Raw genomic sequence first — 23,693 nt, 5'->3', positions numbered from 1 at the left:
CGTTTTTCAGATGATACGAATGTGGCCCACGGTTCAGTGATCCATGCAGTTGATATGATGGGGCGAGCCCATCTTATACTCTCTATGCATAAATAGTCCCCCAGATTGGAGAATTCACGCAGTTGAATCTTCAGTTCTCTGTGTTTGGTTGAATTTGAACCATTTGATGGTTTCTAGACAGATTCAAGGGCTATGATATTTTCCATGCCTTCATGGGCCATCTAAAGCATTTCCAATCATTTAGACGGTTCGGATCACTGAAAAGTGGGCCTCACTCATGGAAAGTGTATAGCCGAGCGCAGTGTGCAAGATGTTGGGATGAGCATGGGATGATATAGCACACAGGCCAAAACCCTAATCTATACGTTTGCTTGATAAGTGCTGTCGTTTGGAGGGAAACAATGACAAGCTCCTTGCGGGCCCTGATGCTGCCACGTGGCATGACCCATTTCATCTAGACGATGCTAGTTCCGGTCGTGTTCATGCACTTGGTTAGTTGGGTAACAGAAAGGGATTAGTTCTTTTTGTGGGCCATGATTTTCCATTAAATGGACGAACCAAACATAGCAAGTCAGCATTATCGAGCTCCAACTTGGGTATTAGGTATGGCCCTTTTTTAAAAATATATATACAGAAAAGATGCATGCATCTTCATTTACTTCCAAGAGCACCATCTAACGGTGGTGATTTGACTAAGGTTGAATGTCCGTGATCAATGGCTATAAACAGCTAAAATCCAAACAGCCATGTTTTAGGTAGGGTTTAATTGCCAAGCCATCCCATGACTTTCCTTAGAAAATAAGGCATCCTTGTGTTGTTTTAGAGCTGGCCAAACTTCATCTTGGCAAGCGAAAGCCGACGGTATGGATCTTGCACGTGCCACATTGGCACATGTGCTACAAAAGGCTTGGTCATGAGTCTGCTTTTTGGTACCTATCTAACCTACGCAGTAGATGAGACAGGATTTGCAAAAGTGCATCCAAATGCATGATGTGAACTGGGTTTTTGCTCCAAACACCGTTTAGGCATCAAATTCTTCTTTTGGGGGTGCGTCCAGACAGGCCTTCGAGGATTGAGTTGTCATGGCACATATTTGGCCTAGACCATTGACAGTAGAAACACATCTCTACTGTTATAAGCTGTCCACTGACCAAGTGGGACGAAGCTATTGGGCTTTTATTCCCCAGTCTGTTAGAGGCAGCAATGGGCTGGATTTGGGGAGGGCCATATGCTAGCACTGCCTCAGGGCCAAACCTGGCATTGACCAATCACAATAGCCCAAGCCCAAAGGCAAATTTTTGTTGGGTCTGGACCCAACTGGGCAAAAATTGATTAGAATCCTCATTTCCCAAGTGAACATTCCTATTCCATCCATTGATCAAGTGGGCCACACACACTCAAGGAAATGGATACTCAGAATGAAACCAACGGTCTACATGCAAGATGCATGTGTTGTTCAACTGAACATTGGGCTGGCTCTGGCTAAAGTTACTTGAGCCTAGGGTCATCCGAACATTGATCGGGACATATATGCCAGGGCCAAGCCCAGACCATACACCAAGCTAATTGTCCAAAGCCAGGACGGGCTTGCCAGGCCGGTAGGCTGCCCAGCTCATTACAACCCTTATAGTCAATTGATAGTATTGTAGGACTATCGGCATCGTAACCAGGCCTAAGCCTTTATTTACTCAAAAGTAGGCCTGGCCCATCCTGGCCCTCATTGCTGAAGGAAACCCAGCTCAGAGCAATCCGGGCCTGAAAGCAGGATAGCTTTGATCGGACCAATCTTATTTAGAAATGGAAGTACCAAATCCTCATCTCCCAGTAAATCTAGGATGGATATGTTGGCCATCTACAAACCAATAAAATCGTATCAATCTGATTATGCAGTAGTGGCGGCCATTGCTCGATGATTCAGACCGTTGAATTGATGGGCCTCACTAGTGACGGATCATACCCGTAAAAATTTTTTTATAGACAATCTTTAATTAAGTCATGTTTGTAAAACCATAATCCAAGATATAGACATTTTTTTTAAAAAAGGAAATAAATAAATTAATTAAAGTTAGGGTTCTTATTTGTTTCACAAGCTCTTAAAATCATTTTATGAAATTTATAATTTTCTTTGCATATCAGATTTTTTTTTTTTTTTTAAATGTCACATTGCATTTATTAAAAGAAAAAGACTAAAGATTAGATGGCTAAGATCTACATGAATGCTTGGGCTACATGTGATAAAAGGTGAAGCTGAAGAAGAGTAATTATACGATCTTCCACTTAGGGACATGTTGACTAATTGGCGTTATCTAAGCCACTGATCTGATGGGGAATCGAATCTAGATGGGCTGTGGCACCAAACTTCCCTGGATTGGGAGCTATTACCCATCCAATCTTTGGTTTCTTCGCATTTGATGTGGACTGTTGATGTATCATCTTAACCATCCAATTGGCCTGATCATGTTTTTCCTAAAATTAATTTAGTCCACTCAGAAAATAGGCTCCAGTACTGAGATTGGTGAATGGGTTAGAGAGTATTAACCAAGTGTTTTAGAGCCGTACATTTGTTTTGTAAACTGTGACTGGTGCCTTTTCAATGGATGGATATTTGGGTCTAGGAGCTGCATGCCATGATGACAAACATACGCCATGTTTCAAAATCACCCCATGTCATGAGACGAGTGCAACGCAAGATGGATGGACGCGAAAAAAAGCATTCCAAACTCAGTTGGGCCACACTGCATCATGTTGGTGGTTTTAGGCATGATTTTATATGGTGTGGCCCATTTGATATTCGAATCAGCCTGAATTTCCGGATCCAAGACAAAGGCAGGGAGATGAACATGATGGACGGAGTGGATGTCATGGAAACGTCATGGTGGCCCCACAGACAACGTTATAAAATGAGCTTGGAACTGGCCTCCTCTTATTTTAACTCTGTTATCCGTGTCCTCAAAATGAACGGATAAGATTGTCTTATCAACGATACTTTTCACGCTGATGTGGACAACAACCAATGGTCTGGATTACAGAAACATGGTCTCCACGTGTCCGAACTAAAAAGCCATGCATGTGGTGTATTGCATAGAATATGCGGATTTCAACTATGATGCCATTTTCCTCTTTACGCCACAATCTTTGGACTTCTTCATTTAAATGTCAGTGGTGTCGTGTCTTCCTTCTTAACCGTTCATTTGTGGGCCACAAATGGAAGGGTCGTAAAGTACTGGATTACGAAAACATGGCCCCACTTGTCAGAATTGGAAATGCAGGTATACTAATTAGCAGGATCTACGTTGCATTCGAATTGTCAAGACAATCAATCTTGTCTCCTCATTGGGTGGGCGAAATGTATATGAAATGATGGATGGTTCAACGGTCCAGATTCAACATATACCATATCACTCCCAATGAATACCCGTCCTAATGTCTTTTGGGTTAGAAAATATATCGAGATTGGGCTTATCTAAATGTATGGCTAAGATCGCACGCATATATTACGGGAGGAGATGTGAGTCCTCGGAGATTCCAGATGCGCCGATTGTGTACCGAGGAGCGTGGTGCGTACACTATGTGGGGCGCACCGTGATGTATATGTCATTATCCACATCGTCCATCCATTTTTTCAGTTCATTTTAGCATATGAGCCCAAAATTAAAGCATATCCAAAGCTCAAGTGGACCACACCACAAGGAACAGTAGGAATTGAACACCTAACGTTGATAACTTCTCAGGGGCAACGGACGTTTTGGGAGAAGGCTGATAATTCTGTTTTCCCTTCATCCAGGTCTTTGATACCTTATGAACAGGTTGGATGACGAATAAACATTACTGACAAGCCCTAGGAAGGTTTCAACGGTGGACATTATTATTCCCACTGTTTCCCGTAGTGTGGTCCACTTGAGCATTAGATATACTTTATTTTTAGGGTTTTGCCCGAAAATGAGGTTGAAAAACGGATGAACGGAATGGATAAGTATAAATAAGTCATGGTAAGCCCACAAAGTTTACTCACCCTGGTATAGCGTGGCGACTTCCTAGTTACGCAATCCGGGTCCCTCCGATGCGCATGTCCGGATGCGAATCATGCGATGTCTCTTTCTATTTGTTATTCTGTTCAGCAACCACCATGGAGCAACGCAGATTTCCTGAAAAAGCCTTCGTGGGGCCCACCGTGATGTTTGTAATAAATCCAAACCGTTCATAAGTTTTTAGAGGTGATATTGGGACATGAGATCAAAAATTATCCGGATACAAAACTCAAGTGGGCTACACGCTAGGAAAAAGTGGGGAAGGAAATTCTTACCGTTGAAAACTTCCCAGGCTCTACCTTGATGTTTATATGACATCCAAACACTTAATAAGATCATTTCCACTGGGATGAACTGAAAACACTAAAATTTCTTAGCCTGATACAAAGTTTTGTGGCCATAGTCATGTTTCAACGGCGTTTAACCAATCCACACATTTTCCACTCGTGTGGCCCCTTGAGTCTTGGATCCTGTTAGTTTTTAATTTTATTACCTAGATTTAACTTGAAAAACGGATGGAAGGTGTGGATTCATCACAAACATGACAGTGGGTTCCACCTAGGATCCCGGGAACTTCCTGCCAAATGCTTCGGCGCGTCCGATGCGGAGTGAGTAGACCTGGTGGCAGGATTTAATTAGACCACGTGCCACTTACAGTGATGACTCAGGTAGATTCGGTTTGGGTAGCATACAACGTACAGCCGAAGTCAATACTGTGTTGCCGTGGTTAAGCTCTATGGCCAATCACAATATATGTGTTATATCCACACCGTCCACTTATTTTTTTCGATATCATTTCAAGACATGAGCCCAAAATGAAACAGTTCCAAAGGTCAAATAGTTCACACCAAGGGAAATAACAGGGATTAAACATCTACCATTGAAAACTTCCTAAGGCCACGAAAGCTTTGGATCCAGATTATGTTTGTGTTTTCCCTTCATCCATATCTTCGGATGATGGAAAACGGACATCATTTTGAGTGTTATTATCCTAACTACTTTTTATGGTGTGGACCATTTAAGCTTTTGATTTGCCTTATTTCTGGGTTCGTGGCTTAAAATGATCCGTGAACACCATGGATAAAACACACACACCATGGATTCCGGCTCCTATAGTCTTGACAATTTGGAGGAAATTGCCAGGTAAAGCATATACTAGACGTACGTGCTCGAATTGTGTAGTGTAGGATTGTGTTGACGTGGTGACATGTGTTTATCTTCGCCATCCATCCATTTTATCAGGATCCAAAGTTCAAGTAGGCCACACAAAGAGAGAGTGGGGCTAATCACCCTCGTCATTGACAACTTTTTGAGGCCGCAAAGTTTTTAAATCAAGCTCATATTTGTGTTTTTCCTTTATCGGCCAATTCGCCTGACCTTATGAACTAGTTAAATGGTATCTAAACGTCACCGCCACACATTCACACCGTAGTGGGATTCGATCACTGCCTATGAGTGTTGAACCCTTGACCAGGTGTTGAAACTCCTAATAGTCTGCCACCGGAGCAAAAGCAAGGACCCGGGTGTTATTATCCCTATTGTTTGTGTGGAGTGGTCCCTTTGAGCTTTGAATCTTTTGGCAAAGCGATGAATAGTGTAGGTGAAACTCATACATCATGGTTGCCTCAGAGAGCTGTGATGGATGCGGACGTGCCTCTGTTAATTTGCTTCCCAACTCTCTAATATCTGATAACAGCATTTGGCCCAATCAAATTAAGCCACATTGTATTATCATGCACATATATGATAGCAGGTCACCACTCAATCCACATCCAATAATTATTATAGCTTTCTATTAAATATATTTCTTTGTGGAGGTGATCCAGGATACCTCAGTACCATTGTAAACATGGTGGTGATTCATATTTCTCACATGTGACACTCGGGCAGAGCTCTCTAAAATTGCATTGATGAAGAAATCCTAACCATCCAGTCAACTGCTACCACATGAATGGTTAGAAGAAAATAAAGTGAGTGGTCCATTTAAGCTGAATCAGGTGTTTACCATGATCATCTACTCCTTGTAATTTTTTGGTCATGCTCCATACAGTTGGTTGGTTCAGATATTTAGGCTGTTGATGGCTGTACAACTGAGCCATGTGGACAGTTGAAGAAGAGTACCATAAATTTTTTTAAATGGTGCTAAGCTAATAGAGGAGTTTAATCTTTTTTTTTTTAATTGTTATTATTTTTTTGTTTTATAGTAGGATTAATTCATCTTTATTTTGTTATTATTATTATTATTTTAGTAGGATTACTTCATCTTTATTTCCTCTCCTAGGTGTTTGTTGGGGGAGTTATTTGATACTCTGGCTGCATACAACGCTTGCTACGCAGGCACTTAGAAATAGTACACATGGCATATATTAAGTCATATTCGACCAACTAGATTGTGAAACCCATCATCACTAAGTTAGTGTCCAAAAAATTAGATTAGTTGGGTAATCCCAGCCTCTACTCCATGGACACTAGCTTGTTTAAATATGACCATTTAAATAATCAGGTAAGCGTAATTTTTTGTTCTTGATATATATTAACTTATACACGTAATTTGTACCATTTAATTTGAGTTGATTGTATGCCACGTATTCAATTCTTAAGTAAATTCCAACTGCCTGTGTATCATCCATCACACTCTACCAGAGTATCAAAATTTTCTCTTGTTTAATATACGTGGGGCCCATGAAATCTACCCTACAAATCAAAATCAGAGAGGTCTATTATCGTGGGCCATGTTGTCGGAGCCGCCTATGCATCCTTGATAAGGAAATGGGTCCAAAACATTGTCAATTGCACTGTAATTCGGTATCCAAATGCTTGATTGGCTTAACGAAACTCTTTCTTGTCCTTTTCTCTCGCCTGTTACTATTACGGTTTCAAAAATAAAAATTCCATTACAGCTGTATCAGGAAGTCGCACACGTGGCCAGTACCTGCCATGTAGCGGATGGGAATTGGATCCAGACCGTCCAACCAATGGGCTTGTCCAATGATGTAGGTTGGTTGAAAATCACACCAAAATTACTATGCTATCCATCGTCTCTCTCCATTTTTATCCTGTACGTTTATTATAATTGACTCGTCAGTCCATGTAATTAGGATGGCCATTTCTGTGCATTTTTCAACTGTGGGCCATCACGGGTAGAGACCATTATATGGATGGTCTGGATCTACTGTTCCCACCTCCACGTGTCATAAATTTCACGACTGACAGGCCTTCCTGGTCCAGTGCATAGGCAAAAAATGAGCGGTTCTTGTTTTGGGAGCGGATTGCCTGCCACCCCGGGCACAGATATGTCTCTGTGCCCGGGGTTGTGTGGGGCCCATATAGATGTTCGTGACAAATCCACTCCGTCCACCTGTTTTGAAAGACTACATTAGGACAGAATTTTAAAAATCAGGCAGATCAAAAACTCATTTGGGCCATACCACAAGAAAGGGTGGGGATTGAACGCTTAGTGGTGGCAGAAGTTTTGTATCAGGATGATATATCTGAGTAGTAATAATTTTATGAACGGTTTGGATGGTATATAAACATCATGGTCAGCTCCAGGGAAGTTTCAACGGTGGATATTTCTGCTCCCACTGTTTTGTCGGTGTGGTCCACTTGAGTTTTGGATCTTCCTGATTTTTAGAATCCTATCTTATTGTGATCCTTAAAAACAGATGGACGGAATAGATTTGTCACGGAAATCTCTGTGGACCCCTACAGAGCTCCGGGCACAGAGATATCTCTGCACCGGGGTCACAGGCAATCCGCTCGCTTGTTTTATGCTGTCTTTTAAGATAAATTTGAAAGCTAAAACTTGTTATGGGTTGCTTTCCATAAATCATTACGACAAATATCATTCTCCGCAATTTCCGGCATGTGAATTTTTATGTTTTGTTACGATATTATCTGAAAAATCTTTCTGAAAATAAAATAATAATTTAAAAACATGGGTAAATTGAATGAATTTAAACTTTTAAAAACTTTGTTAAAATCGCAATAAATGGCCACAAATCAAAACCTTCTATCTTTAATCTTGCAATATTATCACGATAATAAAGTTCGAAGAATTTTCCCGCCAAAATACAACGATATATTTCAAAATCTAGGAGATATTTGTCATAGTGCCATGGATAAAAAGGAAATCTTTAAATAGAGAAAGAAATTCTGGGCACGTAGCCTACTCCGAATTGAATCTATCAACCATAGAGTGACTCTGATCACGATCACACGGTTGTGATCTTTGGGGCCACTCGCTACTACTTGTTGTTGGGCCCCATTCAGCTAATCGAATTCAGGCACTGATGGGATAGCAATAAGTTTACCTGTCCTGTAAATTCATTATAGGAAACTTAAATCAGATCAAGGAGATAAATAACGGTGTTAAACGCATGTATCGAAGTTGCTGATCATTACTGTACTTTCTACACGTGGCATGCTTGTATGAGATCCAAACCGATCACCTGATAGGCCACATATTAGCAGGGGTTGGAGCCAAACACGTGGATTGGAGAATCCTATACCTTTGGAGGAAATTTGAGGAAGGCAAGTGGACAGTCACCTTGAAAGGTTAAGATTATCCAGTTATTATGAGCTTGTAACTTATGGCCCACCAACAGAAAGTCCCCCGGGAATTCATGATATTAGGTTTTACTCACCGTGGTGTAGAAAGGTAATTACATCCAATAGTAATGGTTATGCATGAGTTCATTACTGAGGCAAGTTCCGGTACAATACTTTCATGACATGTGTCCAGCATAAGATGTGTGGACACGTTTTGATCTCTGGTTGTTCCTATTCAAGGTGGAGCCCATCATATAAAAGGCTTAGATCATTGAAACATAATCTCAAATTCAAAAGTAATATTTCCAAAGTAAACGATACCAACACCCAAAGATGCGTTGAGACTAGACTCGGTGTTTGGCATGCGTTTCAAGCTTTTAAACGATTGGCAGGTATTGCATGCACGGATGGAAGAGGGAAATGAAATCTTTGTAAGATGTAGGAAATAGGAGTGTAGAAGGCTTAAATTCTTTTTTTTTTTTTTAAGAGGTGGCTTGGCACCATGACTTTGAAGGGATTTGAGGGGTTTCGGGTTTCAAATTCCCTAATTGTTTAGTACTATAAAATAACTAGGGGTTTCATCAAATCCCCTCAAACCGGGGGCTTGAAATCCATGGTGAAAGCTTGGATTACATTTAAAATCTTTTCAAGAGTTGCATTTGTAACATGTGTGTCACTAGACTATTAATCTATTGGACACATGACCGACTAATGATATCCCAAAATAATTAGATTATCAATTACATCACTATAATTACTTTTATATGATGATCAACGCCATCCAAACATTGTTCATGTAAATCAATGGTTAAAAATCGTTGGTTAGTCACTCGGACGTAATCTTGTGCTTGTGGCCCATCTGAGACTTGAAATTTCATCATTTTCGGGCAAAAAATATATTTCAGTAGGCTTATTAAAATCACTGTGTCAAACATTACATATATTCACTAATTAAATATATTAAAGTTGATTTAGTAATTAAATTCAAACCACTGTGAATATACTATGCATACCTACTTTTAGATTAAAGTTGATTTTGAATTTAAGGCATCAAACGTTACATTTCAAATCCAAGGAATTCTGAACCAGGGTTTCCAAATCCACGCTCCCAAACAGGCCCCAAGGGTTTGCTACAGTATGGTCCATTATATGATGAGACTATGGTCATTGGATTTGGGGTCATGTCTAAATGATCATATCCGTTTATATGATTGACCTGATCAGTACTATAGATGAATGTTTTGCCTAAAAAAGGAAAAAAAAATTAAATTAAATATTGATCAACCCTATAATTGCTCAACTTTTTTCATTTCAATGTGGGAAGTATTTATAAGCAATATTTTGTAAGCCACTTGGGTGTAGTTTATAGTCTTTTAATATTTAAAATTTTCGTGGCAGCCATTTTGAACTCTGTTCAGATCAACGGCTTGGATAACAAAGCATTATCCCATCTAAAAGGGCCCCTGTCCCAACCTATTCATATAAGGGAATTATTGCAGCCAACCTATTCTTCTTCTGGTGTTATCTAATACAGAGCTTTGCTTTAATTGTCTTTTCTTTCTTTTTTTCTTTTTTCCTGAAAGGCAGCTATAACTTACTTAAAAAAGAGAGTGTCTTTCCTTTAATTCCCAAAATGCCGTTTTGTTTAAAAACCGTCTCATATTCTTCACTATACATAGTTTTTAGCAACTCCAAACAACAACTTGCATGTAGATTTCTAGTGCTAGTTTATGATAAATCAATAAATAAATATATTTCATAAGAAAACATAATCAATGTACGTGAAGGAGAGGCGCGGTCCTATATAACGAGTTGGACAATATTGTTATCATCCAACTATTGTATAATTGCTGGCATGTCATTTCTATATGAAATCCAACCTGTCCGACAGATTGGGCCCACCATGAAGATCACCAACCAACGCAAGATCGGGCTGGCTACATACGTGCTTTCTCTCAGAACGGTGGATGTGAATTGTTTTCTATAGCATGGATTGCATGATGAATGGATCTTCCTAAAATTTCTATTAGGTGTTCTTGTTGACGGGACCGACTTTTTGAACGGGTTGGATGTGGCATACACGCTTGACACATTTGCTAGTTGGACGATAACATAGTTGCGCTACAGAACTTCTCATCCGCATACAAATACACGCACGTGCATGAGATTGCCTCCCAAACATCCCGTTCAGCAAAACACAAACACACGTGGGAGCTTTATGAATTCCCTGATTACATACAGCGGCTGTATAATAAGTCATGATACAGCCATTTGTCTCCTGCCAAAGTGTCACATGTGTAGAATATCCTATCCATTCAAAAGGTTTGCCCTGCCTAATGGTCAGTTTTTTATGAAAATCATGCAGAATCAAACATGGGTTAGTGGACTATTGTTTCCCAACCAACTCGTGGATCTACCTCATTTTTCTATCAGGTGATTTCCAAGATGCGACTCACGTTTTGTGTGGATAGGATATCCTATGGCGGGAAAATATTAGATTCATCGTGACTCAAGATAGAGCCTATGCAACTGATACAGCGCCGTTGTGCACATGTATCTATCTCGTAGGAAATTTCCAATGCATGCAGATTTGTCGTGTTGCTGTCTGTACAGCGTGTGGGCCTTTATGAAGCAATTCGTGCTGCAATAGGATACTTCAGGAGTCTGTAGCCGTTGGATTGGGGTTGTTTTCAATGACCCAATCCATGTATATGATGGGCCTCACTGTGGAGATGGGGGATACCCAAAAATAAAAAACAAAAAATCTTAGATTGAAATATATCATCTTTTTAAGGTACGGAAAAGGTCAACATTTAAAGAAAAAAAAAATTTAATGATGAAAATGTTGAAATAATTCAATATAAGAATTTTTATTTTTTGATCGTACGCAATCCAGATGCGGTCCGCCATATATGTGGTTCTGACTGTTGGAAGATGATACCGAGACCCAAAAGGCTAGGGCGCGGTTTGGGTGGAACCCCGGATCCACCGATCCCTAACTGTGGGGCTGCTGTGATGTATGTGTTTATATCCATGCTGTAGATCCATTTTGACAGCTCATTTTAAGTGATGATCCCAAAAATGAAGCTGATCCAAATATTTTGTGGACCATACCACAGGAAACAATCTTTATTGAATCCCCACAATTAAAAACTTCATGGGGGCCACCAGAATGTTTATTTTCCATCGAACCTGTTGATAACGTCACAGAAACATGGATGAAGAGATCACACAAATATCAGCTTGATCCAAAACTTTTGTGGCTTACGAGAAGTTTTTAATGGTCGATTACCACTGTTTCCTGTATTATGATCCACGTAAGATTTGGATCTGCTTTATTTTCCAGATCATGCCGTGAAATGAGTTTTCAAAACGGATGGATGGTGTTGATGTAAGGCACGTAGGCGTATATCACGGTGGACCTCAGGGATCTCACACACCTCGGTGGATCCAGATCCACGGAAACCGCAGCAGGACGCATCCTATATCAACATACAGGTGGATTTATCGTAGCAAACGTCGGGAGAGCAAATGAGGGCGTTGTGCACTAGAAAATGCGATGTTCTTCTAAATCTGTTTTGTATCCGCATCACAGCTGCCATCCGGGCTCTGGTTCCCCACTGTTGAGGCGTGAATGCTAGAGATCTTAACCATTCATCAGGTTGTGTGCACTGCAAATGCCCGGACTAAAACGATTGTACGCTGATCGGGCAGATCCACACCGGTGTGAGAAAAACATATGTTTAGTAAAAGAGTCAAACGGTTCAAATTCGACATGGATGCCCGGCTTACTTGACAAATTTATAGCTCTGATTTTATTGGTATGTAGCATGTTTAAGGACTGCACTAATGAACGGCTCAGATTGAACACATGTATGCTGGGTCAGATGGTGGAACCATGTCCCTGTGGGGAGCGGATTTGGTCAGACCCATGCAACATCAGTTCCGTCAGGCTTATCACCGTGGAGCCCGTACGAGTACACATCAAAGGTGGTTCCACGTTGTGGATATTGAAGGGGTTTTTTTATATTGATGGACAATAACATTGATGGTGGACCTCATATGATGGATGGGCCATATCAAGGTGGGCCCACAATGGGTCCTGTTCATATGAAAGGCTGCCCTTAATGATGAATGACCCACAATCAAGGCAGGCCTTACATAATGGATGCCCACTTTGAAATTAGGCCCTGCATGATGGACGGCCCACATCCAACGTCTGACTTGATGGATAGCCCGCATTGAAGGTGGGCCTCACAATGTATATGGTTTACTTTGATGGATGACTCGCATTGAATACAGGGCTAAGGCAATTCAAAGGTTGGCCGCACATGATGAACGGTGTGGATATTAAGGGTAGACAAACATAATCGATGGATAAGTGTTTATGTGATGTTGGAAATCACTTATACATACTTATTGGCTGAATAAGGAGAAATCATGTTTGGCTACATTAGATTAGGTATAAATAGCTCGTGTAAAGCAACTTCAATCAAAATGAGCCGTTAGTAAAAACGCATTTTAGAAAAGTTACTGGAATGTGAGCTGCATGACATGAATGAAGTACGTCGTATTTTATAAAAATCCCTGAAAAAAAAAGACTACTCTTTTTGCATGAAGAGAAGCTAGCTTGGACATGGAATATAGAGACCATGCACTACGAGACACAAGGCTTCGTTGGAAGAGTTATTATAAAAAGGTGGTCTCTCCAAGATTTCACACCTAATCTCCATCTCTTTTCTCGCCTGTCTCTCTTTCCTCAGGAAAAGAAAAGAAAGAAAAAGAAGCAAAGTGGTGTTATTGAAGAATTAGTGATGAATATAATAAATGAAATACTGCTCCCACCAGGTTTCAGATTCCATCCAACGGATCAAGAACTCATCGTTCATTACTTGAGGAAGAAGGTCTCTTCTTCCCAAACTCCCCTTCTATCTATCATAGCAGACATCGACCTCTACAAGTTCAATCCATGGGATCTCCCTGGTGCTTCTCTTCTTTCTTCTTACTCATATAATAACCCACATCCACATCTTTCTCTCTCTCTCTATGAGAGAGAGAGAGAGAGAGAGAGAGAGAGAGAGATTGTGTACACACATATACGCCATATGGGCCTAGTTTGAGTATATATGCGAATCCCACTCATCTTTAACGTTTGTGATCATTACCTAAAGTGGTGATTAGCATGTATACTGATTGTTGGTGTATCTCTTTGTAACAATGAAAATTGTCATAGTCAATCATCAGAGCCTCATCCCATCTATTTGGGGTCCAGATGCATTGATAGCACTTGTACTTCTTGTTGTTGTTCCTCAGGCAAGGCTTTCTTTGGGGAGAGCGAGTGGTTCTTCTTCACCCCAAGAGATCGGAAATACCCAAACGGGGGCCGACCGAATAGAGCGGCTGCATCTGGCTATTGGAAAGCCACTGGTACGGATAAACCAATCCTGGTATCCGGTGGGTCACAGTGTCTCGGAGTGAAGAAAGGTCTGATCTTTTATAGAGGCCGCCCTCCGAGAGGAATCAAAACTGACTGGCTGATGCATGAATATAGACTCCTAGACAACAACAACAACGCTGGCTCACAAAAGCTCAAGGGTTCCATGAGAGTGAGTTTCATTTTCAATTAAGAAATTTTCACACACAAAGTTGTGTTTTACCAACATACAACGTTCTACAAATAGCCCTGTGTCAGCTGTGTGTAACATCTGAGCCGTGAAAAAGGTGGGCCGCATCATAAAGATCACATGGGATGAAAACGAGGATGATCCATTTATCAGGTGGGCGACACCAATGAAATCAGTGTAAAGCTCATGTTCGGACTCAAATGTATGTGTGCCCACCAGATTCTCACTCTATGTGATCTTCATAGTATGGTCCACCCTTTTCACGGGTCAGATGTCCCACAGTAGTGACACATGAGCTGTAAATAAAAACGTTGTATGTTAAAGTTACCATGCAATATGTTTTCAAATTTTACGAGATGAATTATTTTGTGGATGGTGTATACACCTAATATTCAGTGTATTACCGTGACGGTTTCCTCAAGTGGGCCCACACCTCTTGGGACCCATGACACCATCTCCCATCACCAATCGTGTGATCGTGATTGAATGGTCCAAACATCACACATGCACCATTTTTTAATTTAGTTTACTCCATCTTCTATCATTCTGTTGTTGTTATCATTATTATTATTATTATTTTTCAGTTGGATGATTGGGTCCTTTGCCGAGTTCGCCGTAAGAACAACATACCATTACAAATTACAGAGAATTATGAGAATTACCAACCTTGCTCCGTTTCCCTCGATAATCAAAGCATGGAGAAGCAGCTTGCGAGAAAGAGAGAAGATTTCTTTGAAGGGATCGATTATCGAGTGCTGGCCGACCTCATGGTTTCACAAGATCGGGTACCTCATATATGTGATAGCACAAGCTACCAAGGGCTCACGAAAGTCTCAAATCCGAACGTTGTTTCACATGGAGATGACAATGGCCCACAACCCCAGCTCATTTCCTCCGTCCAGAATATACCGGATTCGATCAGGTGGACACTCTCTTTGGGTGGTTTAGATGATCTTGTGATGTCCCCACCACCCACTAAGAGATTGAATATTAGTGGAAACATGAAAGAACAATCTCCCACTGATTCAACCTCCATAGCCTCTTGCTTTTCGGATTTCATCACCTAGTTCTTTATTGGAGGTCAGAAATGAAGGGAGGAGATAAAGTGGGCCATGTAAATAGTGTATCAAAGACGTTTTAACGTTTGATTACTTAGCTTCAAAGATGATAAATGAGAGTGTATGGGGAGAAATTAGATGGGGAAATATTAGTATGTACAAAATGTGTAAAATGTAGCAAAGCAATTAGAAGAATGTTCAAACCTTTGTAAAAATGATGTTTTGAGTACGTGTTCTCATGTGTTGGGCCTTGATATGTTAAGAGCCGAGTCCACATGGACTTGCTAACCTCTTGGATCTTACACAAACTTCTACAGTTGCCCTTGCTGTGCAGCTGCACATGGTGGGGTTCTCTGTGGACTTCCCGAGCAATAAAACACTCCATGGAATATATACCATGATGTCTATGTACCATCCACTCCATCCATCAATTGAGATGCCTTATGTTAGTATGTGAACCAAAAATAAGGTTAAGTACTATAGAAAATTTGGGTTTGGGTGGCCCACAATTAATGAAACCTGCTTGGCTCCCATGATATTTACATTCCATGTAATTCATTCATAAGAGAGACCCACCACACTATAATATCAAACTCAAACAAGACTTGCGTGGGCTCAAGAAGGTTTCAATGGTGGGGCGTCCCTGTCCACATTGTTTCTATGTTGTGGGCCACTTGAGTTTTGGTTTGCCCAATTTTTGAGGTCATGTCTAACCTAGACTGGGAGGTGGATTGGGTGGTGAGCCAACACACTGTGGGGCCCACCATGATGCATATTTTTATATTCACACCATTCATCCATTTTACTGACTCATTTTAGGGCATGAGCCCAAAAATGGAGCAGATCCCAAGCTCAAGTCAACCAAACCACATGAAAGTACAATAAAAATGACGACGCCAACCATTGAAATGAGTGGCCAAAATGGACAAACAGTGTGTTTTCCCCGCCCATCCCAAGCTTGGCATAGGGAGGGGACCTGAGGGGCCACTATAATATACGGGTTCTATGCTCAACATCTAACCATTTGGCTTGAGTTATACATGAATCAAGTTAGCTTGGTTAATTCGCTCGGCTCAAGGGGCTCTGGCCTTAAAATGAGTTGCCAAAATGGACAAACATTGTGTTTTCCCCGCCTATCCCAGCTTGGCATAGGCAGGGGCTATGAGGGGCCACGATAATGTATGGGTTCTATGCTCAACATTTAACAATTTTATTAGAGTTATACATGAATCGAGTTAGCTTGGTTAAATCGCTCGGCTCGAGGGGTTTAGGCCTTAAAATGAGTTGCCAAAATGGACAAACTGTGTGTTTTTCCTTCCTATCCCGAGCTTGGCTTAGGTAGGGGTTATCAGGCCACTATAATGTATGGGTTCTATGCTCAACATCTAACCATTTTGCTAGAGTTATACATGAATCGAGTTAGCTCAGTCTTGCTTGGTTTAACTAAGAAAAGCTTGACTTGACTCAACCTGTACCCAGTTTCAAGTTGAGTCGAGCTGCTTTTTTGGGCTTGAAAAAATTTTGAATTGAGTCTGAGGTAGGCTGAGCTTGACTTGGCTTGGCTCAAAACTTGATTTTATTCGAATCGATAATTTGACTCAGATTGGGTTCACTAAATATAAATATTTTATACATATTTATATATTTAAATAAATTATATCATATGTATATATATTAAAAACCCTAAAACCTAACCTTGAACTCAACTCGTAGGCTTGAACTTGAACTTGTCTCAAGAGATCGAGCTCAAGCTCAGCTCGAGCTGGCCCGCTGCTGATCAAGCCTAGCCAAACTGGCCAATCAAGCTTGAAGACTGAGCCGAGCCAAGTTTGAGCTAGGGTTGCCTGCGCCGAGCTAGGCCAAACTCAACTCAATTCGGTTCGTTTACATTTCTACATTTTGCCATATCATTTTAGGGTATGAGCTAAAAATTAAGGCATGAGATCTAAGGCTCAAGTAGACCATACATTGGTGAAAGGACACCCATGCAGGTGGTAGTTCCCAATCTGCATCTCCTTGTTGGGTGGTGGACGAGGGTTGGCTAGTGACCCCAATAGCCACTAGCTAGATAGTGTCAAAGGTCTGTGGGCCCACTATGATGTATGTGTTTTATCCCACCGTCCAACCATTTTTCCACACCATGGGTCCCTACTCATGGCTCGGTTGTAAACCCCTTGGACATTGAGGTCATGGGGTTCGAATACCATGTGATGTATGTGGGTGTGAGGGTGTATATTTAAAAAAGAAAAACTAAAAAAGCTTGAGCCCAAAAATAAGTAGATCCAAACAACACAAAAAAGGGAGAGTGACGTCCACCATTGAAGCCTTCCTATAGGCTGCAGTGATATTTATTGGTCATCCAACGTGCTCATAAGGTCAGGTAGACTTTAAAAATCACTAGATCCATACAACACCAAAAAAGAAAAATATTGTCCACCATTGAAACCTTCCTATGGTGCCCCACAGTGATGTTATTCGTCGTGCAACCTACTCATGATAAGGTCACATAGACCTAAATGGAAGGTAAACACAAATTTCAGATGGATTCAAATCGTTTGCGGCTCCCAAGAAGTTTTAAACTGTAAGCATTCAATTCCCCCCTATTTTCTATGGTGTGGTTCACTTGAGCTCTGAATGTGCCTTATTTTTGGGCTCATGCCCTGAGATGATCTGAAAAAATGGATGGCCGGTGTGGACAAAACACATACATCATGGTAAGGCCCACGGTGCGTTGCACAAGCAAGTTATCCATGGCCCTGGAAAATTTTAATGGCGAGTGTTCAATCACTACTCTTTCCAGTGGTGTGGTCGATATGATATTTGGATTTGCCTCATTTTGAGGCACATAATATATAATAATCTGAAAAAATGGATGGATGGCGTGGATGGGATACAAATGTAATGTTGAGCCCACATAGCACCTCGCTTCCGATGCTGTAAGTACTCAATCCGCGGATGGGTTACCGTGATAATGGAATAAAGCCTTTCGGAGTAAGTTCGCTCATTTTAGTACATCTGACTAAAAGTAAGTTTGGATAAAAAATTCTAAAAGGCCACACGGGAGGAAAACGTGAGGATTTAGTGACCGCGATTAAAATATTTATATGACCACGGAAGTTTTGTATCAGTCTAAAGTTGTGGTGATTTCACTCCATCTTTGTGAAAATGACCTTATAAACCGTTTGGATGGCATATAAATATCAAGATGGAGCCTTAGAAAAGTTTCAACGGTAGTCATTCCTTTTCCACTATTTCATCTCGTGTGGCTCACTTGAATTTGGATGCTCTTCATTTTTAGTCGCGTGTCCTAAATTGAACTTAAAAAATGAATGGACGCGTTGGATTTCTCGTAAACATAACGGTGGACCCCACCTTGCATCCTTGACGAGGAAGTCTTTCGCAGGAAATCCGCGTCCGAAATCCACTGCCACGCTGCTGTGCTCATGTGCATGATTTTGTCGTCACATATATAGGCGTCGTGGGGCGAATCTTCTAGACCGATTACACGTGATAAGTGCATCAGACGTCGGCATTAGCTGTTCCCAAAGATGCCTCACGGATTGGCGAAGTACGATGGAGCGGATTGGCTGACGTACACACACCAGCTATATAGCTGATGTATTGACGTCAGCAAATTCTGTGGGTCCCATCATGAGGTATGTGTTATATCCAAACGATCCATCCATTTTGAGAGCTCGCATTAAGTCGTTAATCGAAAAATAAGGCAGATATAACGATCAAATGGATCAAAATGAAAAAACCAGTGGGGGATTGAACGTCTACCATCGAAACCCTTTTCGGGTTCAGAAGTTTTGGATCAATATAATTTGTTTTTCCTCTTCATCCAGGTCTTTGTGACCTTATGAACATATTGTATGGAAAATAAACGTTATGGTGTGCCTTACGAAAATTGTAACCGTTAAAATCATTATCACTATCTGTGGTATGGCCCGGTTGATATTTGGATATTATTGTTTTTTTTAACTAGTATTCTAAAAACGGATGAACGGTGTGAATATAATAAATACATCATTGTGGGGCCATGTAACTTTGATTTATTTTGAACCGTTCGTACAACTCAAAGGTCGAGGAGCGCCAGCGCTCGTCTTCGCACGACACGTATATAGCTGATGTGTGGCACACCAGCCAATCCCCTTCCAAGTACGGTACAATGGTCGTGCACAAAGTTTGTACTGGTACAACTGAGAAAGCTAGTTCGTTGATCTAAGCCGTTGATATTGTAGACCTTATCGTGGAGTTATTATGCACGAAATATCTCAAAGATTTTACTATCCTAAGCATTCGATATGTGCCCAAAAATAAATGGTTAAGAAAGATAATACAAGAAAGGTTCACATTCAACCAAAAAAAGCCAAATATGCTAGAGCTAGGATGTTCCAATCATAGGATGGATGCTATCCAGGGTGAGGTCCATTTGTATCAACGGTTTAGATTGTTGAATCACCGGTCTTGCTTGTACTAGCTGAAAGCCAAAGCATGCTGTATAAACTCTCTGCCGCAGCATTGTATCTTACCTCTATATATAGGTGTGCGTAATTACGTTCACAAGCAGAGCTTAAAACGTGAGTTACGAAAGGGAAGAGTAAAAAAGAAAAAGAAAATCAGTAGTTTGAAACGTGAGTTAGCGATGGCGCTCTTGCAAGGAGATGAGACCCATGAGGTGTTGAAAGCCCAAGCCCATGTATGGAACCATGTGTTTAACTTCGTTAATTCCATGTCCCTCAAGTGTACCGTTCAACTTGGCATACCCGACATAGTCCACAACCATGGCCATCCCATGACGCTCTCCGAGCTGGTGGCCACGCTTTCGATTGCTCCTACTAGAACGGCCCATGTGAGCCGCCTCATGCGTTTGATGGTCCACTCAGGGTTTTTCGCCATACAAAAAATCAACAATGATCAAGGAGGAGATGAAGAAGGGTATGTACTAACACCTTCTTCTAGGCTCCTATTGAAGGACACAACAACGTGCATTTCGCCGTTTCTGATGATGATGCTAGACCCAGTTCTAGTAACCCCATGGCATTTCTTGAGCACTTGGTTCGTAGGGGACGATCGATCACCCTTCCATATTGCACACAAGGCGGGCATGTGGGATTTTATGGCCCAGAGCCCTGAGCTTAACAACTTCTTTAACGAAGCCATGGCTAGCGATGCTCGGCTAGCCATGAGCATTATTGTTAAAGAGTGCAGTTCGGTCTTCCAAGGGTTGCGGTCGTTGTTCGATGTTGGGGGTGGCACAGGAGCTTCTGCCAGGGCCATCGCCAACTCATTCCCACACGTGAAGTGCACCGTGTTTGATCAACCACACGTGATTGCAAGCGTGCCAATGAGTAATGACATTGATATGGTTGGAGGGGACATGTTCGAGTCCATCCCTTCTGCGGATGCAGTTTTCCTCAAGGTATTTAGTATTCCTTACTGTCTACTATTTCAGACTGGAATATTCCACTACATGCAATAAGCAATCTGAATGGCCGTCTGATCTTGACTGACGACTGTTAGTAGCATGGGACCGCCACCATATATATTGGTGGGCCTTATATCTAACCATTTTTAGTTGTTATTACCTACGATTACAAACCCTATATGCACATGCAGGATGAGATTCTAGCTCGCTTTCTGAGGAAGGACTGGAGAAAAGGAGATTTTGGAATATTCAGTCTCCTTTGATTGAGTGTTTACAATAATCTGATTGGTTTGCTTTTTTACATGGGGACTTGAGAAACGTATGTCCCACCTAATGAACAGTTTAGATCAGTCAATTGGATTCTCTGATGCAACAAAAAGCTCCATATATAACTAATATATATTGCTCACTCTATATATAATCTATATACCGGTGGGGTAGATGATGGTGGCTCTCCCGTGTCACCGGATTATGGTGGAGTCTTCTTTCCACAGCAGCCCTGGCCAGATGACGGATAAATCGGGACGATCCATCTCCTTTCCCAAGTTATGTATGGTAAATGGTTCAAAATACACATCCATCACATGATCCTAGTAATCTGATCATTGGCCTTCAGATGAACTGTGGAAGAACATATATAATGTCAAAATAAGGCTGATCCATTTATGGTGCAGGCTAAGCTCTTTATGATGGGGCAGATTGTCCGATGTTCACTTATTTTAATGGTGTGGCCCACTTGAGCGTTGGATATGCTTCAATTTTGGATTCATGCTCTATAATGATTTGAATAAATGGATAGACGGCGTGGATAAAATACATACATCATTATGTGCATGTGGAGTCCCGTCACTAGGGACATCGGTAGTGTTGGCGTCACCGGGCAATCCCCTTCGTTCATGGCTTGTCTGGACCCTTTTCCTACCTCCTCATCTCTCTGTCATCCAATCAGAAGCTATGGTCATCCAACAGCTGATTTTGGACTACACCCTATCCTTGGGAAACGGATTGGCTACTCCCCCTGCCACCATAACGGTAGCCGGTGGTCGGTGCTATGTGGGCCCCCACCATGATGTATATTTTTCATCCATTACGTTCATCCATTTTTACAGATCATTTTAGGTTTGATCCCAAAAATTAGAGGGATATAAAAATCAGGTGGACCACACCACAGGAAAACAATAGTAATTGGATATCCACCATTAAAATACTCCCAAGGCCCACTGTACTGTTTATTTGACATCCAATCTGTTGATTAGGTCATACAGACCCAGATTAAGGGGGGAAAAAGATCATCTTGATCCAAAACTTTTATGGCCCCCAAAAAGTTTTTAATGGTCAACGTTCATTCAACACTGTTTCCTGTAATGTGGTCTACTTGAGATTGGGATATAATTCATTTTTGTTTTCATACCATAAAATGATCTAGAAAAATATATGGACGGCATGGATGAAGCACAGATATCATGACGGGGCCCACAGAGCACCCATCACCAGCCATTGGCGGGTGGCATGGGAAGTATCCAATCCGTTTCCCTATCCATCATAAAGTTCGCCAGATGGAAGGTACAGATATCATAAGCGAAGACCACACATACCAACTTTGAATGCCTAATGACCAAGCTAATACTTATAGAACTGGAACCTCTCTCTTCAAATCATCCCATGTATCCAAATCTTAAATTGTGGCCAACAAGGGGTAATTAACAATCACGACAATGAACTGCAGTGGATTTTACACGACTGGAGTGACGAAGACTGCGTGAAAATACTGAGAAGGTGCAAGGAAGCGATATCTTCTGAAGAAGAGGGTGGGAAGGTGATTATACTGGACATGGTTGTGAACATGAACAAGGACGATTACAAGACGACGGAGATGCAGCTCTATTTTGATCTGATGTTGCTGGTTCTCCTTTGCGGGAAGGAGAGGGAGGAGCACGAATGGCGAAAGATGTTCATTGATGCTGGTTTCACTCACTACAAGATTACACCTGTCCTTGGTACGCGGTCCATTATTGAGGTCTATCCGTAATTATTTGATGGTTTGCAGTGTTTAGCTTGTTGCTAGTTTGAGTATTAATTCTAGAATAAGAACACCTTTGGATTTATCAAATGGTGTCTATGTATTGGGCTTGCGAGTGATGATCATCTATGTTTGTGGACGTGTTTAATCCTAGTGTTATTCTATAAAATAGAATTTGTGGTTAGGATTGTAGGGTGTTTTTTTTTTTTCTCTCTCTTTTTTGAAATGGCCAATGTATGGTTAGTCACAGTGGATGAACAGTTCAGATTATCGGGATATTGTTGGGTGTTAGTACGCTTCCAGTTAAAGGTTACAAGGGTGGAGTATGTTAACACTGTTCATTTTATTTTATTTAAAGGAAGGTGGTAACACACCACCAGAAATTTATTGAAGGGTAGAAAAATTACAAAAGAAACTTTCGGTGGGCCTAACAGAAATAAATGGCCGCACCTATCATATGGACCAGCTGACCTAAAACCAATACAATACATAACAGCTAAAGGGCACACATCAACCTCTAGAAAAAACTACTACCTGCACGAAGGACAGCAAAAAGGAAAGAAAAAAAATCCACCAACAAAAACCCAACCACAAGAGATGACACCGCCTCACTCAGGGGCACCAGCGGAGACAAATGGAAGAGTACGAAGTGACAAAAAGAAGATCACTGTCTTCCTCAAATAATCAAGACCTTAAATATATACGGTAAGTTTTTGAGTCCACGAGAAGTAAGAGAGAGAAATTCAAATATTTTATTGTATAATAATATAAGATTATTCGATTACATCACTTATATAAATGACCAAAACCTTAAGGGGCATTTAGATTGTAAGTTGCTTAAGATAAGTTACTTATGCCACCTCTCTTTCATTTCTCCTATCCCTCTTTTCTACAACATTATATATATATATATATATATATATAGGGTGTACCCACCCCTTTTGAGGTGAGATTATTCCCTAAGGATACATACAGTTTAAT

At 41.1% G+C, this 23,693-nt stretch overlaps 2 protein-coding genes across 2 annotated transcripts; both read left to right on the top strand.

Moving 5' to 3' along the window:
- The first annotated feature begins 13,393 nt into the window (after window positions 1-13,393).
- Window positions 13,394-15,270, top strand: LOC131246905 (NAC transcription factor 29-like). The gene is made up of 3 exons (XM_058247372.1): window positions 13,394-13,562; window positions 13,893-14,185; window positions 14,788-15,270. The coding sequence occupies exons 1-3, from the start codon at window positions 13,394-13,396 to the stop codon at window positions 15,268-15,270; spliced, it is 945 nt and encodes a 314-aa protein (XP_058103355.1).
- A 2,946-nt stretch (window positions 15,271-18,216) lies between these two features.
- On the top strand, window positions 18,217-23,272 carry LOC131246904 (trans-resveratrol di-O-methyltransferase-like). The gene is made up of 3 exons (XM_058247371.1): window positions 18,217-18,252; window positions 19,745-20,686; window positions 22,419-23,272. Exons 1-3 carry the CDS (start codon window positions 18,217-18,219, stop codon window positions 22,719-22,721), a joined length of 1,281 nt encoding a protein of 426 aa, XP_058103354.1. The 3' UTR covers window positions 22,722-23,272.
- The last annotated feature ends 421 nt before the right edge of the window (window positions 23,273-23,693 follow it).

The sequence above is a fragment of the Magnolia sinica genome, chromosome 5 (genome assembly GCF_029962835.1).
Source record: "Magnolia sinica isolate HGM2019 chromosome 5, MsV1, whole genome shotgun sequence".
NCBI classification, from domain to species: Eukaryota; Viridiplantae; Streptophyta; class Magnoliopsida; order Magnoliales; family Magnoliaceae; genus Magnolia; species Magnolia sinica.
The sequence above is the reverse complement of the archived record's forward strand: the minus strand, read 5'-3'. Positions and strand labels throughout refer to the sequence as shown.